The sequence below is a fragment of the Scleropages formosus genome, chromosome 15 (assembly GCF_900964775.1).
Source record: "Scleropages formosus chromosome 15, fSclFor1.1, whole genome shotgun sequence".
NCBI classification, from domain to species: Eukaryota; Metazoa; Chordata; class Actinopteri; order Osteoglossiformes; family Osteoglossidae; genus Scleropages; species Scleropages formosus.
The window spans coordinates 18,088,579-18,106,566 of NC_041820.1; the positions used below are offsets into that span (position 1 = coordinate 18,088,579).

At 46.3% G+C, this 17,988-nt stretch overlaps 1 protein-coding gene across 2 annotated transcripts in view; it reads left to right on the forward strand.

Annotated features, from left to right (window-relative positions):
- syne2b (spectrin repeat containing, nuclear envelope 2b) overlaps window positions 1-15,821 on the forward strand; it is a 107,660-nt gene extending 91,839 nt beyond the window's left edge. For both annotated transcript variants that reach the window (XM_029258465.1, XM_029258466.1), the window contains 18 exons: window positions 431-597; window positions 6,249-6,411; window positions 6,583-6,770; window positions 6,883-7,033; window positions 7,469-7,651; window positions 8,537-8,674; window positions 8,768-8,962; window positions 9,200-9,470; window positions 9,601-9,669; window positions 10,277-10,407; window positions 10,853-10,979; window positions 11,125-11,336; window positions 11,582-11,782; window positions 12,200-12,328; window positions 12,572-12,763; window positions 12,972-13,055; window positions 13,910-13,950; window positions 14,292-15,821. In XM_029258465.1, coding sequence (XP_029114298.1) covers window positions 431-597; window positions 6,249-6,411; window positions 6,583-6,770; window positions 6,883-7,033; window positions 7,469-7,651; window positions 8,537-8,674; window positions 8,768-8,962; window positions 9,200-9,470; window positions 9,601-9,669; window positions 10,277-10,407; window positions 10,853-10,979; window positions 11,125-11,336; window positions 11,582-11,782; window positions 12,200-12,328; window positions 12,572-12,763; window positions 12,972-13,055; window positions 13,910-13,950; window positions 14,292-14,502 — 2,853 coding nt within the window. In that variant the 3' untranslated portion in view covers window positions 14,503-15,821. The remainder of the gene's footprint in view (window positions 1-430; window positions 598-6,248; window positions 6,412-6,582; window positions 6,771-6,882; window positions 7,034-7,468; window positions 7,652-8,536; window positions 8,675-8,767; window positions 8,963-9,199; window positions 9,471-9,600; window positions 9,670-10,276; window positions 10,408-10,852; window positions 10,980-11,124; window positions 11,337-11,581; window positions 11,783-12,199; window positions 12,329-12,571; window positions 12,764-12,971; window positions 13,056-13,909; window positions 13,951-14,291) is intronic.
- Window positions 15,822-17,988: the final 2,167 nt, after the last annotated feature.

The following is a 17,988-nucleotide window of genomic DNA, read 5'->3' on the forward strand; positions in this document are numbered from 1 at the left end:
GGAAGCTTCAATGTGGAAGTTTACAGCTAAAGGTTGTTATTGTGGCTGATGTCACAAAGCACCGTTCCAGCTGATCAAAGTCTGTTTTAGAGAGAAAAGCAAACAGAGACGCTCCTGCACTGAATATTCAATAAATGGCAAACTGGCTGGTTCAGATGAGCGAGTGCAGGGGGAAAATCAGTGATTCTGTGTTCACGAAGGGGGAAATGGGGAAGGCAGGTCAACGAGCCCCAGTAGCCGCTTACCAGCTGTAAGATTTCCCGTGAATAGGGTGGCAGCTGTTTCATAGGAACTCTGCCTCATTGTTCGGAAAGTGTCTCTTTGTTTGTGCTACTGGCAGCTGGGTGTGCGGTGGGGTGGGGTCGCTGTGTCTGTGTGTGCTCAAGGTGACTTCTGACAGAATGGACCTGTCCTGCCCCTACTTCTGCAGGACTGCATGGAGGAGATAAACCTCTTCAGCGAGAACAAGACCCACCTAAAGCAACTAGGTGAGCAACTCATCAGCGCCAGTGACCGGACCAAGGGAGCTGAGGTCAATAATAAGCTGATGGATGTCAATGACCGCTGGCAACATCTATTTGACCACATTGAGGCCAGGTGAGACTGGGGGGGTGGGATGCTCATGCCACCACCTACAAAGCATGTATAAATGTCACTGGGGTTAACAAAGTCAAACCACGGGGATCACAACAAATCCCCCTAACTGCTACCAGCTTAAACATCCACCTTGCACTGTCAATGTTTGGACCACCCTATGAAGATGGAGGAGTTTGGTTACACAGACCCCTCCTTCCCCACTTGAGGTGATGATTTTTCACCTCACCTGGACTTTTCCGTGCTTGCCTGCTCGTGTCCAAGCGAGCGTCTTAAGATGCTATGTGTTAGCAGTATGTTGGGTGTGATCAGACAAGTGGAAATGCTTACAACTGTAACACATGGCGAACTACCTTCTCCACAGTCTGATAGCACCCCCGCAGCTCTCAGCTCAAGCTTTGTTTGTATCATGCCCCATAAGCAAAAGTGCAGTGGCTCCACTTTTTCTTTGCACTTCTCTGTTGCTAATGGAATTCAGCGGTGCTCTACCTTCGACAGAAAAGATCATTCAACAGCCATGACAGCCTGAGTGTGGTTTCTAAGCAAGATTTCTATTATTTTTTAGGCCTATTGTCATGTAAAAGTGAAAGGCCACGCTTGAGGTCCTTAACTAGATTTTTTGACTCACTATGCAGCTGTGAGCTGAAGGAAGCATGGTAGCTTGAGGGTCACAGTTGATTACGGAAGCATACTTCAGCTTGGGCCATATGGACAACAAGGCTGAAGCCCAAGACTTTTCAGACGCTGCCCTGTTCTCGTTAACGCGGTGTCTCACACTGGCCATATGGCTTGCTCACACACGGCTCAGCTACTCTTTGTGGCTGACACGAGGAGGGGTCAACCCCGCTGACATTAGAGCTAAGAGGCCAGAGAGTCTCAACGAAGGTGACGCCCTGGGCTGGATACTCACCGACCACAGACCCTCTACCTGCATAGTCTGTTGTCTGGTTCCCTAGAACATAGAGCACATTTTTGGTGAGACCATACAAGGAGGTCAGTGTAAATCCACCAGTGGTTCACCAGGGATTGGTGCAGTTCATACTGACACATACAAACCGCCTTCCTTTGTCCCAGTACAAGCTGGAGATTTATGCAACAAGCTTGGACTCCAGGATTGAGTTCTGCATGCAGCTGCAGCCTGCTTTCAGGCCATTGTGGTGGCCGCCTGCAACCCCTACTGACCCCCCAGTGTGGGGCAGATGTGCCCTTTATTGTTGCCTTTCTCTTCCAATGGAGCTGACTGAAGGGGTGTGGAATGGGGGGCTTCTCCAACACTCTCTGTAGTTTCGAATCTCAGCAGGTGTAGAACGAGCACCGACCCCTTCGATGCAAACAGACCAGGTTTGAGTTTCTTGTCACCGAGGATCTGTCGAGGACTCACAAAATCTCTTCTGGCTTGGCGTGTGCCAGCGATCTGTTTCTTATGTTACTGCTTAAGATTGTAAATCAAGGATTAGTTTTTGTTTCACGGTCGTCTTGTGTTCTGTTTAAGCTTTCACAACTTCGAATTTAAACAGTATGCCTTTCTATATTCTATATACAGCTGTATCAAATGTGAAGCATCAAAAGTTAAGCCCCTTTTGTTCATGAGTTCATGTAACCATAGTGATACTCTTGCGCCGGGAGAACTTGGGCATCCTGTTGATTGCTTGGTTACCATGGTGATTTGCGGAGCTTGGCGCAGGGGCCCCGGCGTGCGACGCCGCAGTGAGAGACGGAGGTTGTCGTCAAGAGTGGGGGAGTGTTTCGAGGCCCGGCCGGAGAGCGTTTCGTTGGACTGTGTCCAAAACATGTTTCATTATCCCAGCTACTCTCTGCCACATGGCCCGAGTCTGTGTGGGAATGCTGGACAGAAATTATAGGACAGATGTGCAGCAGGTTTTGGCTTTTTTCCGCACATTCTCATGGTGATTGTGCTGTGGTTGAATCCCCAAAAGGAGTAGCTCTTAGCAGATGCCCTCAGGACTGCTTTGGAATGAATAAATTTTACAGTGTTAGCATTTACTGTGTGTGTGTGTGTGTGTGTGTGTGTGTGTGTGTGTGTGGCCAGTAGTAGTATAACTTTTTTGAGAACCTTTTTCCCATTTCATCGCCAAAGGCAACAGACCTCAAGCCCCAGAGTCTTCTTTTTTCACCCTTTTCGATCGTATTATTTGGTGTGCGCTGATTTTCCTTCGATCAATGTTAATTCACACCATGAAATCACCATTAGACAAATTCTTTATATTACTTGTTGTCGGACAAAAAAATCCCAATCACCAAAAATTTAAAATTAACCACAATATGGGTTTTTTTTGTGTGACAACAACATATGAGCCAAATTATTAAAACTGGTATCATGAATTGTGTAGGAGAGTGAATCGAAAATTCTAGTGATGTTCATTCAGATAATATAGCTAAATTCTCAAAGTTAGTACTTTTTAGTTGTGAGTTAGGTTTACTGTATTCGTTGTGGTTCGGACTGGTGATAGGAGGTAAACTGTATAGTCGTTTGTTTTCTTGTGGGGGGAAAAAGCATCGGTGTGCTTTGATAAGAAAAGGCAGAGTAAGCAGTGAATGAAATCCGTGCTGTGGGTGTAGAATTGCTGTTATCAGGAAAAAATGCTGCTGTACTGAATAATTCTGTTGTATGAAAAATCGTGTATATTTTCTTAAGCCATTGTAGCAGTTTTTTCTTTTAATGTAGTATGAATCTTCCTCCTTGTTGTTGACAGTACTGTGATGTTCTACAGGCATCTCCTTCCTCTTATTGGCAGTAGGGCTGTTGGGTCCACCTGTCACTACGCTACATGTGCAGGTCCTAAAAGCAGCTTTTAGAGTCAAGTAATCCTCCTTACCTTGGACTGACTTTAACGGACTTAACCCTTGTCTAATCCAAGCTCTGTAGCTGCCTGTCAGAATCAGTTCTTAATATCATCTTCTTGCGCCACGTTCGTAGCCCCTCTGCCCACTGGCTGTGGCACGTGAGCTCCGTCTGACCTCCTCCTCCCGGACGAACGTCAGTTCGTTCTTGACTTGATCCAATGCGGGTCCTGAACGTGGTTTTGAGCCGCAACAGTCGTCATCACAAAGAACAGGCTCTCACAATAGCTGGACACCTCTAAAGAGAGTTGTGGTTGTTTCTGGACTTCGCAGTGGCTGGTATGCGGTATTTTGGAGGCATTTAATCCTTTTTAAATGGATGTGTTACTGACTTAATATCTGTTGACTGGATGCTGGCTCTCTCCCTTTGATTCTAGGTCTGCAATGTACAAACACCATGCTACACACACCTCTGTGTGCCTCCAGCAAAGTTCCTACTGTGCTGTGCCCTTTTGGCTGGGTTAACCCATTGTGGGCTGCAGCGACAGCCAATTGGGGGGGAGAAGAACACCCTGGTTTTTATTGTGTCAATTATTTCCTGCCCATGAGCAATGTGCTCCTGCTCAGATGGAAACCAATGTTGTTTTTGCTTTTGTCATTTATAAATTCTCAGTGCAAAGTGCAGAGTTTTAAGTAGGTGTTGCCCATGGCAACATTGTACACCTCGTTTAATTAAGTCTCGCGGACAACAATAAAGGTATATTTCTAATATGAAATGAAGTTAAAAGTTTCAAGTTTATTGTCATAGATACACAAGTACCATGTACGCGTATCATGAAAATCTTCCTGAATGCTTCTCCACAGACTATGGACAAAGACAGTAGAAGTACCGCACAAACCAAACAATGACAACGACAGTGAGTAGTGCAACAGCAATAGCAATAAATAATGGTAACAGTAGTAACAACAATGCCAGTTGACAGTCAGAGGACTTGGAACGAGGGAATGAGAATGAGAATGCTTAGAGTGGCAGTGGCAGTGTAATGTACCAATGTTCGTGGGAGGAGCAGTCCAACTCTAGCTACTAAAGGTGGCACATTGGTTAAAACTGGTGTAAAAATTCAGATGTGATGACATTTAATGATTGATAAGATATTAAAGTGGTGTTAAATTACTGGAAAATAACAACTGATGATTTGTTCTTATAATAAAATAAGATAGGATTTTGACAAAGGAAAATTTGCACTGTATCTAGATGGGGTTTGTGCAATGTCAGTTTCAAGCTTTAAAAAGCTTTCTTCTCTTGCATTATACAGTATAATAGCGTAATGCTGCATGATGAAGACTCAGCCGCTATAAGAATGTATAAGACACGCACATTGTCTTACTGAACTACTCATGGTGAGTGCTGCAGAGCCACTTCCCCCAGTACTGCCACCCCCCTCCAGAGGAATCCCCAGCTCTATTGTACGTGCGTGTAGGCTAATAAGAGCCACTGGACCAGCATGATGGAAGTAGGAGGAGGGGGGCTGTCAGGGGCAGGGGGAGGAGGGGGCACGCAGATCTCGGAGCCGGGGAAGAGGCGGACACAGATGGGCAGCACGGACTAGTCTCGCAAGGAGTAAGTACCGCTATGCCCTCGATCCTGCTTCCGACACGCTGCCTCTAGGGTCTGGGCATCAGAATGGCTAGCAGGGTTTGAGGAACGTGAAACATGTTTGTATTGAGAGAGCATGAGCAAGACAGGGACAGGGAGAGGGATATAAATGGAGAGAAGGGCAGAGGGAGGGGGGTTGGGCTGCGTTTTGTCGGCGTGCGTCTCTGCTGCTGATGCTCCGCATCCTCGGCTTATAAGCTGGGCTGTTCTCCTTCAGAAGCAACCTCTGGCCGGTGCACGGACTGCTCACCGCCGTCCCCGCTTCCTGGTAGCGCGTTCGCTGCGGGGACAGCAGGACCTCAGGCAGAGCCAAGATGGCTGTGCTGTTGCCGTGGATTCCTGATATCTGATCTGCGCTGAGCAGCTCCTGTAGGGTGTTGTGCTGTGTTCCTGCATCTCTTTGTCAGATGGTGGTTCTGTGTTTGTAGGCTCAAGAATCAAGGGAACATTAATGCCTCCGGTACAGAGTAACGTCGCATCGTGTTGTCTCACCTGGAGGGTGCTTTTAATAGCATCAGGTGACGGAGTATGGCTGGAGTAAGGTTCACCGTTCAGCTGGGCTTTGGCTAACATCTCGGACCTCAGATGGGAAATAAGATGGGCAATAAAAGATGGATTTTTGGCTTTATCCCCTTTATGTTATGCACCCAAAGCAAGAATCTGGTTTAAGAGTGTGTCATTAGGTCAGAGGTCAAATCCGCACAGTAGACTGGAGTAAAGAGGCTGCAGACTGAGGCTCAGAGTCTTTTAGGAAGATCGTGAACAAGGATGAGAGGATGCATCTTGGATCCATTTTTATTAAAGATCGGACGATAGTGTGTAGTTAGACGATAGTAGGACTTTGTGAGGTGACACAGCCTTTCATGATGTTCTCATGATGGTCTTTATGTAGATTACTACAAGCCTGGCCTCTGTGTGTGTGTGTGTGTGTGTGTGTGTGTGTGTGTGTGTGTGTGTGTGTGTGTGTGTGTACAATATGGTAATACAGCTGCATCCTCGCTGTGTGTTTCTCTGTGGTAACACGACCTTCTCCTTGTTTTATGTATGTTTCTCAGTGTGGCAACTGATTCTTCCCTATTATGTTTCTTTCTCTCTGTGTGGTAACATGCCTTCTTCTCTTTTCTATACGTGTCTTTGTGTAGCTCTCTATCTTTGTGTTAACGAGGCCTCTACCCCGTTCTGTGCGTTCATGCAGAGTAAGGAAGCTGAAGGACACGCTGGTGACGGTGCAGCAGCTGGATAAGAACATGAGTAACCTGCGGACCTGGCTGTCCCGAATTGAGGCTGAGCTGGCCAAGCCTGTGGTCTATAGCGTCTGCCACAATGACGAGATCCAACGAAAGCTGGCCGAGCAGCAGGTGAGCTTCCGACGGCCCGCGTCGGTCCAGGCACAAGGTTTTTGAGATGATGGATGTTTCTTAGCTCAAGTGTTTGAAGGTATGGAGAGGCCTTCTGTCAGTGATGGAGTTCTCAGCCAAGGATATGTGGGGAAAGCGCTGTTCTCAACTTGTTTTCACGTCCCTGGTCAGGATCTGCAGCGGGACATCGAGCAGCACACAGAGGGCGTGGCCTCCGTGCTGTCGCTGTGCGAGGTGCTGCTGCGGGATGGCGATGCATGCAGCAACGAAGCAGAGAGCGAGTCCATCCAGGAGACAACACGTAGTCTGGACCGCCGCTGGAGGAACATCTGCGCCATGTCCATGGAGAGGAGGATGAGGTGGGCTCCGTGCCATGGTTCTCTTCAGCTGGGCTTTACCTCACTTACGTACAGTATCACAGTACTTTCACAGTTCGCACTCAGCATTCCTCTCATCCATGTGCTGCTGCAGGATTGAGGAGACGTGGAGACTGTGGTGTAAATTCCTGGAGGACTACTCCCGCTTTGAGGACTGGCTGAAGACGGCAGAGATCACCGCGGCTAACCCCAACTCTGCTGACGTCTTGTACACCAGTGCCAAAGAGGAGCTAAAGAAGTTTGAGGTCAGTCTTGATGCCCGCACCCACCAATTGCTCCATCCGCTAAAACAGCGTGAAGATACTTAGTCTTAGTGTACAGTTCGTCACAAGTTTGAGTTCACCTGAGCAAACGGCAACACTTGTATGGGTTAAATTGGACAGAAGAGTGGAAGGAAGACGATCCACAGGTGTCCAACACCTTTGTGGATTGCTGTGGAAGACCTTGGATGGCACGTCAATTCATTTCCTGCTCGAACTTGTTAAACTAAAAGTAGAGAAAACCTCGCTCCCTGCATGTGCGCTCCAACTTTTGACTCGTAGCGTACCGCACACCGTGTTGTGGTTCTCTGTATAGCATTAGGAGAGGAGATCTACCCCTATCCTGTTTCCCACAAGTGCAAACCAAAAAGTCACTCTGAGGTCAGATGTTTAATGTTCTGTGTACCTGCTCTCCTCTAGGCCTTTCAAAGGCAGGTCCACGAGCGACTTACTCAGCTGGAGCTGGTGAACAAGCAGTATCGGCGGCTGGCCCGGGAGAACCGCACCGATTCTGCCAGTCGGCTCAAGCACATGGTCCAGGAGGGGAACCAGCGCTGGGATGTGCTGCAGAGGCGTGTGACCGCCATACTGCGCCGACTCAAGGTGAGGATCAGCGAGGATTATAAAGTCTGGGTGAGCCTTTCGTGTTCTGCAAGCATTCTGGCATGTGAACCATGCAAATATAGCTAATGTAGGAGGAAAACATTTGATCAAACAATCATTTTGTTGAGTATGTATTGTGTATTTTATCTAGTAGATTATTTTTTGCCATTCTCGTAGACTTCTGTTGGCTATGTTTGTGGTCTGTATTACGATACGCTCGGTATGATGGGGGAGCCGAATTCTTACTTGGGTCCGGCTCAGAGGAGAGGTTTTAGCCTGGTTGGCTGTAAGCCTCCAGGATGTAGGTCAAAGCACAACACCAAGGGGAGGGGGTGCTTGTGTCTCCGGCTGAGCGGTTATCGCTATTGTTACACACATCATGCCCAGATGGATGGCATTCGCACCCCTCGTCTTGCCATTTACGGAGAACTACATGGATCGCTTGGTTCGGCGGACTTATATGTTGAAACGGTCTTCCCACCAGTGTGACAATATGTTTGACCAGTGCGGAGAGCTAGACGACGTAACGTCCCGGTGACTGGATGTGCAATTCTGGATATCGTGTTAAAATAGCGTCGTTTCCCATCGGTTGACCTGGACTGGTTAATATTATTTCAGATGATTACTAATTCTCCAAAGCGTCAGTGTTGTTTACTCTGCAGAATAAGAACTGCATATAATTACTTCTTACCAAGTTCACTAATGAGCAGAAAAACAACTACATTATGATTACCTGTGTCTCACACCCTCTTCCAGTGCCTCATGCTCATTCTCCACCTCCCTCTTTTTCCTGTTTCTGTGCATCTCCCCGTTTCTCTTCCTCTACTTTTTTTCCACTTCTCCAATTCTCCTCTTCGACTCCCTAACCGATTGCTTCCTCTGCAGCATTTCACGTCCCAGCGGGAGGAGTTTGAAGGGACGCGGGAGGCCCTCCTGGTGTGGCTCACAGAGATGGACCTGCAGCTCACCAATGTGGAACACTTCTCTGAGAGCGACGTGCACGACAAGATGCGGCAGCTCGACGTGAGCCCTCCGCCCTTTCCACCGACATCCCACAAGGTACAGCCCCGCGCCACCTCCGCCCCCTGACCGCTCACCCATCTGTTCCTCTCACAGGCCTTCCAGCAGGAAATCACCCTCAATACTAACAGGATCGACCAGCTGATTGTGTTTGGGGAGAACCTGATCCAAAAGTCGGCCCCGCTGGATGCCGTGCTCATCGAGGACGAGTTGGAGGAGTTGCACTCCTACTGCCAGGAGGTCTTTGGCCGAGTGGCCCGCTTTCACCACCGCCTTACAAGCCGCCGGCCGGTCAGTGCTTCATGTTCTGTGTGTGTCTCTCAGAGCCTCTCTTGTTAGCTGCTGCGTGAATGTCTCCTCCTCTTGTTGTTTTTTTTTTTTTTTTTTTTATTACTAGACACTTTCACGAAAGGTCAGTTATGTGATGTAATTGCTTTTCTCAAGGGTACAGCATACAGTTGCTTGCTGTTGTGATCTGAAAGCTTCTGGTGTGCAGTCCAGTTCTCAAACTACGGTCCTCTCGTGCAGGTGCTGGATGAGGAGAGAGACCTGTCGGACCGAGACACAGATGTGGAGGACTCCGGGGAACTGGTTGAGGGAACCTGGAGGGATGAAGGTGGGGGTTTGGCAGGCCGCCAGGCCACGTGTCACCTGCTTCCCCCACCTCTTGAGAGATCAGGTCGTGAAACACCTGCAAGTGTGGATTCCATCCCCCTCGAGTGGGACCACACAGGGGATGTCGGTGGCTCCTCTTCACCAGAGGATGAGGATGATGTCACCTTCTACAGTGCCCTGTCAGGTAATTGCTCAAATGCTGCTGTTCCTTAGGGAGGTTGGTCACCTGTGGATGGCACTGCAGTTGCCCTCCCACCCTCCCTCACTATGGCCTTTACCCTCCAAGGCCAGATGCCTCCCTTCTTCTCTTGCAGATGTAGAAATCACTGAAAACCCAGAGTCCTTTGTAAAGGCGACTGCCAAAACGCTGCAGGCAGCCTTGGGTATGCACTATGCATGTGTCTGTGCCGTCTTGGTTATGGTCTGGCATGACACAAACCACCCACTCATATAACCATCGCAGCATCAGTGTCCCCCCTTAATCCTTCCTCACTTCCCTCCCACAGCCAATCCCCAGTCCTTTTTTCCTCACTGTGTCCACCTCCCCAAACCTGAAAAGGCAGTGAAGGGAACCAGGTCTCACCTTGCCTCTTGGCCATTTACATCCAAAGCCAAGAGTCACCAGAAGCTTTTTTCTGAACTCTGATCTTTTGAACTCTGGTGTCTAGGTGTGAAGGCTGTATTGACGTTAGGGCTCTCACCCCCAGGCGAGCAGGGGAATGCGGGTGCATCCTTTGCTGGGCACCTGGCGAATCTCAAGTGTCACTGTTTAGATGTTGCATGAATATACAGCAGAATAAGCACGTTTGTCTTTGATTCTAAAATTTGATGTGGTTTATCCTGCATGTGTTAACATCCAAGTTGAACATATCTGTGTATTAATCGTTCATCTGTGGCTAGAGGCAACACCTTTTTTGAAGTGTTGGAGTCAGTGTTGGACCACTAGTCGGGTCCACGGCTGGCTCTGATTGTCGGTTACTTTGGTTTCAGGGAAATCCATATCAGATCCTTCCATGTGGCATTCACCAGAGCCCCAGGACAGGAAGCATCCGCCCAGCGACAAGATTCATAGCCTTGGCTCATCACCTATGAATACCAGCACCCCTTACCAGCAGGGCTATGTAAGTCTGCTTGCCCCGCCTGTCTGGTTAAGTGATGAATCCCTGAATCTCATACTCTTCCCATCATCTGGATGCTGCTGGTCTCACAACGTAAAAGATCATGAAAAACAGAGAGTGACATCCTAAGGTACAATCTGTCTGATCCAATGATTGACCAGGTATGACACAGCAACAGTCTTACTCTTTGATTTACAGCTATTTGATATTTTTGTGATACAAGATGCAAAAAAAAGCTTGAAATACCTTGGGAAGATTCTGAAGAACACCAGCCTCTGTTCAACTCTGGTCTCCTTTTGCAGAGTCCACCGTAGACTTTCACTGGTCATATCTATTGCTCATCTCTTCATTTGGGGAGATGGCAGTTCCCCATGTGCTACTGCCTGCTGCGCAGACTTAGCCAGGCTGTGAGCTGAACTGTTCGTGATCTCGGTGCTTCCCCCTGTAGGCCAAGCTGATGATGGAGTGCAGTGGGAGCATTGACAGAGTGAAGCGGGTGAAGCTAATCCTGAACGATGAAGAGCAATCCGATGAGCAGGGGCTCACCGGCCTGGGCAATGCAGACAAGCAGTCAGGTACGTGTACTCCGTGCCCCAGGTCTCACCCAGGAGACAGTTAGCTGGTCATTTATCAGCTAATAGTCATAGATCACTAATGTAAAGCAGCATGGTGTGTCTGCATAGCCCATGTCAAATGTGCTGTGGCACCCTGGCCCCGCAGGTGTGATCGAGCGCTGGGAGCTGCTGGAGGCCCAGGCACTGAGTGACCAGCTGCGCATCAAACACAACCTGCAGAAGTTTCAGCAGCTCACCTCTGACCTGAGTGACATCATGGCCTGGCTGGACCACGTGCTTCCTCAGCTGGAAAGACGGCAGAGGCTGGAGGCGTGCACCAGCATCCAGGACGTGGAAGCCAGTGTCAGGGAGCTCAAGGTAAGGTCCTCACTGTCCAGTTTAAGATTATGCTAATTATGCTTCTGAGATCCTAATAGTTCATGGTCTGTTCAATTTATCTGGACAGACAATGAGTCTGATTAAAAAATCAAAATTACGCAGTGTTGTCCTAGTCGAGCATTTTGAAATCTTGACAGCCCGACAGCATCTGTACTTGTGTTTGTAAATTAAGACATCCCAGGGAAATGCTATTTCCTTCCTCTTCGTGGCTTCCTCAATCCCAGGAGATGCAGAAGTCCTTTGACCGATACAAGGTGGTAATGATCTCTGTGAACCTGAGTGGGCGTCAGCTCCAGCAAGGTGGTGCTCTGGAGGCAGGAGAGCTGCAGGAAGGCCTACACAAGATGAACCAGGGCTGGGCGCAGGCCTGCGCGGGCCTGGACAGCTGGGAGCAGCACCTGTATGCCGCACTCATGCAGTGCCAGGTGAGCTGTGTTGTGACTCAATAAGGCGCAGGAAAGCTGGAGAAAATAAAAAATGACAATTTTACACAAAGTGACCTAAATTGCTTGCAACTTGACCCAGTAATGCAGTGGGATGTTGCCCTGAAGCAGTTGAGTCTACATTCCTGCCTCCAGCAGCTGTTCCCTTCTAGGAGTTATTTTGGCAGCCCTCTAGTCATATGTTGCAGTCACTAACTGCCTGATTTGGGGCTGTTATACAAAAAGGACTGAACTCAGTTGAAAGATGATAATTCCAGGGGGTTGGTTTCAAAGATTAGGAGAGATTGGTAAGGCTGGTAGTGGGTTTTAGAACATTATCTGATTGTAAGCACACAAACGGCTTAAACACTAAGCACCGAAAGTGACTCTTAACCTTTGACCTCACCTCTCCCTTGCCAGGACTTCCACGAGACCCTGCATTCCTTGCTTCTATTGCTGGCCCGCGTGGAGAGCAAGCGCTACGCTGTGAACGTCCACAAGCCCTCCCTGGACCGCTCTGTGCTCGTGGAGCAACAGGCCACCCTTAGGGTGAGGGAAGCCTACTGGTTCCAAGTTGATGCTCTTTCACCCAGACATGCTGCCGCGGCTCCGCTTTAAAGAATTCCTTACAGCCATTTTTCTAAACCAAAGAATGGTGTGCATACTTCAGTATTTTCACTTTCACCACGGTAATGAGGTGCCCTCATACTCCGTGCAGTTCTAACCAGAAAAGACTCATTTTATGCTCCTCGGTGTGTGCGCTAACAGGTCTGTTGTGCCCCTTCCTGGCAGGGCCTGGAGGAGGAGTTGCTGGGGCGGCGGCAGCAAGTACGCTCCCTACAGGAGATCTCCTCCCAGCTCCTGCTGGAGGCGTCGGGCGAAGACAGCGTGGAGGCTAAGGAGAAGGTGCACGTCATCGCCAACAAACTCCGGCTGCTGCTGCGCCAGGTGGCCCATGACCTGCGAGTGTTGGAGGGGCGGCTGGTATGTTTTGTTTTCCAACATCGCTTTCCTACATTTCATACAGTATCTCTTCTCTTCTTCCAGAGATTAGCTCTTAATTTGTTTCATACCACCAGTTGGCACCAAGCGGCACATTTTTAGCCTAGAGAGATGGTGTTTTTAAGTGGTCGCGTGTGAGGTGCTGAAGCGTTTGGAGCCGTTTTAAACACGGTTGCACACCGTGTTGCAGAATTCCTGGTCTCCGGCAGCAGGAACGGTGGACGGGAATAATAGAGACCCAGAGTCGGAAAGCACCCAGCTTTTGCACCCTAAGGTACGCACCACCCGCATATCGGAGAAGCACGCGGCTGCATTTATTTGTGGACCTGGATGTATGTACTTTCTCTGTTACTAGGTCTTTCGATATCTAATGTCGATAACAATCTCACTCGTTCGATCCACAATTACTAATTTCCTCATATCATTAAGTGGTTGGGGTTCATTTATCTGGTGTGCGACATCCAGTCCAGCCCACGATGTTCGGTCTAACGTGAGACCGCATTTGCAATTTGCACCAAGATGTGCGAGAGAGACTGTGAGACGTGTTGCATTGTGGGAACTGCGTACCTTTGCTCTCAGTTGCATTCTGCAGCTCTACAGTCCTACTCACGTGTTTTTTTTTTTCTTTTTTTGCATCCTCATTTTTTTAATGTTAATTTTCTAATTATTAATATATGTAAGTGTGACATATTACCTTCATCTTCCTCAAGTCAGTCCATGCACACTATCACCATAAGTTTAATTTATAGAATCATTATATTTTTAAATTTATTTTATGTATCATGTTTTTATTCATTTTTATGTATTCTGTTTTAGTGAGTTACTCAACTTTCTTATTATTTTAGGCATCGTTTATGGCGATTTTGGGGTGAAATAGTAGAATAAATAATTTCATCATCCACAATTTCAACATTCTGTCTCTTTTAGGAGCCAATTAAGACTGAAAAACGTTCTGTCCATACTGGTTTAGTTGTGAGAATACCACAGTGTCCTCTAGGCCACAGCCCCAGTCTGAGAACCACCGTGGGGTCCGCTGTTCAGTTAAGAGGCTGAGATGCGACGGCCAAAAGCGTCTTTATATGTGATGCTGAAGGAAGGCGGCTACAGTGTTCTCGGCTTTGTTTGCAGGAGGCGTCCGAGGAGACAGGTGCTGAGGCGAGACCCCTGAGGTATGTTCTGCTTTTCTCTTTAGTATCACATCAAACCTGCCATCTGTTAGCTCAGCGTTTCTAAACATTGCGTGTGCTTATTATACTGCGGCAAACGCGGAATGGTAGAGGAGTTGAAAACTCATTAAAAATCGATGACGTTTGAGCTTCATCAGGATTTTTCTAGACTTTCCTCACGTTGAAACTGCGGCTCGTTGTTAAACGGATCAAAATTTTGCAGCGTCTTACTCACGTTGTGTATTTTATTGAGGATGACACACCGAAATAAAAATTCTCGGGAAAAATAAAGTGAGGTGCAGTGGGGCTTTGACCTTATGGTGGCTAACTTCCTGTGCGCGCAGGGTAGCGAAGAGGGACCCGTCGCCGCCGCGGTCCTTCTTCTGCCGCGTGCTGCGAGCCGCCTTCCCCCTCCACCTGCTCTTCCTGCTGCTGCTTGTGCTGACCTGCCTGGTGCCGCTGTCTGAGGACGATTACCGCTGCGCTCTCTCCAACAACTTTGCGAGGTCTTTCTACCCCATGCTGCACTACACCAATGGCCCACCGCCCACCTGAGCTCTGTCCCTCCACCACTGCTGCCCTCATATGGACCGCAAGCCATAAGTACCCCACCACGTGCTCTCTAAACCAACGAGAATGTGGACGTTGTCTCAAAAGGTCTATTGTTTCTAATTATGCATATTAGGCGATCAGGGGAAATATTCAGGCAGTCTAACAAACCTGTTTTTTAATCCAGACCCATACACAAGTCCACATATTTTTCTGCTGTTGATTTTTTTAAAGTGTATATTGAAGTGAAAATGATATTTTTATTCCTGTTCCTGTTTTATGCTCCTACTTTATATATGAGTCAATGACATCATTCATCATCATCATTGAATCCAGACATATCAATAGTTCTCTGTTGCCATTTCTCTTTTTACTACTTTTTGAATTTTTACATATTTTAAAGTTTTGGTATCCGGTTTGATTTAGTATTTTGCTGACCGTGAATTGTGGTTTTTATTGGAAAAAGGTATCGCGAGAACAACAAAATGAGTCAATGACTGCTCAAAATGAGTCAATGACTGCTCAATGAGTCAAACAAGACACGGCCAAGTGTTACAGAATAACTGAGAGGTCAAAGAGCAGTTTAAGCTAATAATTTATGAAACAAATCGTTTATTGATACAACAGTGTGTTCTATTTATGAGCGTAATTTTTAAATAATTGCAAAGATGCTGAGAGGAACATGGTCGGTTAGATCTAAGAAATATGGGAGAAGACACCTTGCTGACATACACATGCAGGCACATGTCACTGTACTGCTTGTGAGAGTGTGACGCCCTGCTGACTCCTGGAACACCTCCATGGATGAGGTGTGTCCACACACACATTGGAACACCTACGCTTTCCGTTCAGATTCAAGAGAACAAATGCAGAGCGACGCAGAACACAAACGACTCGATATGGTTTGCTATAGATTTACATGAAAAACCCAGCTTGTTTAGTGTAAATTTCCGTGGCGGTTTCTGCACTGATTAAGGAACAAGAAGCAAACTGGAAACAATTGTGTGTACAGTATGTGATTTATTTTTTAATTATTTATGAGATGTACAGTGTAAATCCTTTTTATTCAACAATAAATATTGCCGTGTTCACCGAAGTTGCACCAGTCTGATTTATGCCAAGGACTGCTAGGATATCTTCTTTACCTGCAAAACTCATTTAAAACAAAAAAACTTTCAAGTCCAAGTACTGTATGTCAGGTTCAAACTCTTGTTTAACACCATGGCAAAATAGATTTTGAAATTACCAAAATTTTTAAAAAAGATTGTGTTTTATATACATATTTTCCTGCCTTGACTTTTGGTCTGGAGTTCTTTGTTCTTTTCCTCTGTAGCCACTTAGCTCACTTACAGCTTTAATAATTACATAGTTACTGTAGTATTATGTGTAGCCAACGTTTTATTTGTGAAAAGTCCTCTATAAAAGTAGCTTGAACATATATATAATATTTACAATATAATTATGCAATTTATATATATGTATTGAATGCCATTGAAAGCTATGGTAAAAGTTAAAGCTTAATATTTTGCAGCTCTTACCCACTGATTTTGTTCCTTTTCACATGAAGGTTAACTGGATGTTTCTTTCTACCTGATGTTTAATGCCTGATGGTTGCTCAGTAACAACACATTCTATAACTAATATCTACAGTATTTATATTCATTCAGAATAAACAATATACAGTATCCTTCACAACTGACTTGGTTTATTACTTTTTCTTGCCTATTATGTTGTTATCAGAAAACTTTGGCTGCTTTTGTTGTTCCATGTTGTCTGAAATTTTGCTGTGCAACAGATAATTGTTTAAAATGTGTGGATTTTCTCAAGCACAGCACCTGCTGTCGGTGTCACTGCAGCACTGAACTCAACTCCCTACATTAGGTGAGTTTGAAATTTCATTTGATAACATTCGGCAGAATGACTTGATCGCTTATGGAACAGGGGCACTTCTATTCTTATAAAGTTGTTTGCATCAGCTGTGTGCAAGTGAAATACTTCACGAATGTTGTGAATCGGAAAAAGTACTAGGGCTTCTTGCCGAGCAGCTCAGCGTTCACTATTCAGTCGTGCTTTTATGTATTAGAACAATGTGTTAGAACAATGGCAAATTTGAAAAGAATACAATTAAGAAAATTCCATGCGCTATCGGTAAATATATATTTTCAATTGGTAAATGTAACTCTCACACACACCCACTCATCATCTGAAACTGCTTGTCCCATATGGGATCGTGGCAAACCAGAGCCTAACCCAGCAACACAGGGCGCAGGGCTGGAAGGGGAGGGGGGACACTCAGGACGGGACACCAGTCCATCGCAAGGCACCCCAGGCAGGACTTGAACCCCAGACCCACCGGAGAACAGGACCCAGTCCAACTCACTGTGCCACTGTGCCCCCCGTAAATATAACTTTATTGCAATAACATTTTTACTGGTTAAATACTGTGTCAAAAGAAACAATTTGTAGATGTAAATTTGAAATTTTGCATTTCACTGGAACCCTAAAACACGTACGTAGACATATCAAAAGAGCATTTTATCCATGATAATACCAACACATTTTATAACATTTGTAACAAAAAGATATTTATAACTTTTCTTTAAAAGTTATGTTTTCATTCATTCATTCATTCATTCGTTTATTATCAATAAGCACTTGTTGAATGTAGGGTTGCTGTGTTTCAGAGTCTATCCCAGAAGCACAGGGCTGATGATGTTTTCTAAAAATTGGATCACCATAACAGTGATGTTCCTTCACAGTTTGCTGACGTATCATAAATCCTCAAAGTTTAGTTATGATTATTATAGCTAATGAATTAGGATGATCTCAATCCCCTTGTTAGACAAGCCTTAGATTTAGTAGCTCTTATAAAAACTAAGGTAATCAGAACTGCTAGATTCTCTCCTTGGTTTATTAATACAACACACTTCCTAAATTTGGACTATTGTACATTAGGGAGCAAATGGAAATCTCCTAAAATGCAAATCTTCAAGTCAGCGTGGGCTTGACAGCATTGCAGATGACAAAAAAGCTTTCTGCACAGCACACCGCCGCTATTACGCCGAGATGTTAAGAAATAACAGGAACGGCCGTGGTCTCCTTTTCAGAACTGCGGCTGAACTCCCTGACAGGAAAATAGATATGAAAGTTAGTATTTCGCTTAATATCAGAAGCAATGATTTCATGGATTACTTTAACAATGAAATGGATTGTATTACGGCTCAGGTCCATCATCCATTCGCACTGTCCAGAGAGGCAGACAAGAGCAATTTTTGGACAGTTAAAGAGCAAGAAGTTGAAACGATCGTTTAAAACAAACCCGCCTGCTGCAGCCCATTCCAAATAAACTGTTCGACACTTTTCTGCTACTTATTATGTCTCTTCTGGACACGGCCTGGAGACTTGCTTTGCCCATGCTTAAGGAGTTTGCAACTTATTTGTATTAGCAGTGCAAACATCCTATTGTGGTACCCCGTTATCAGTGCATCTGAT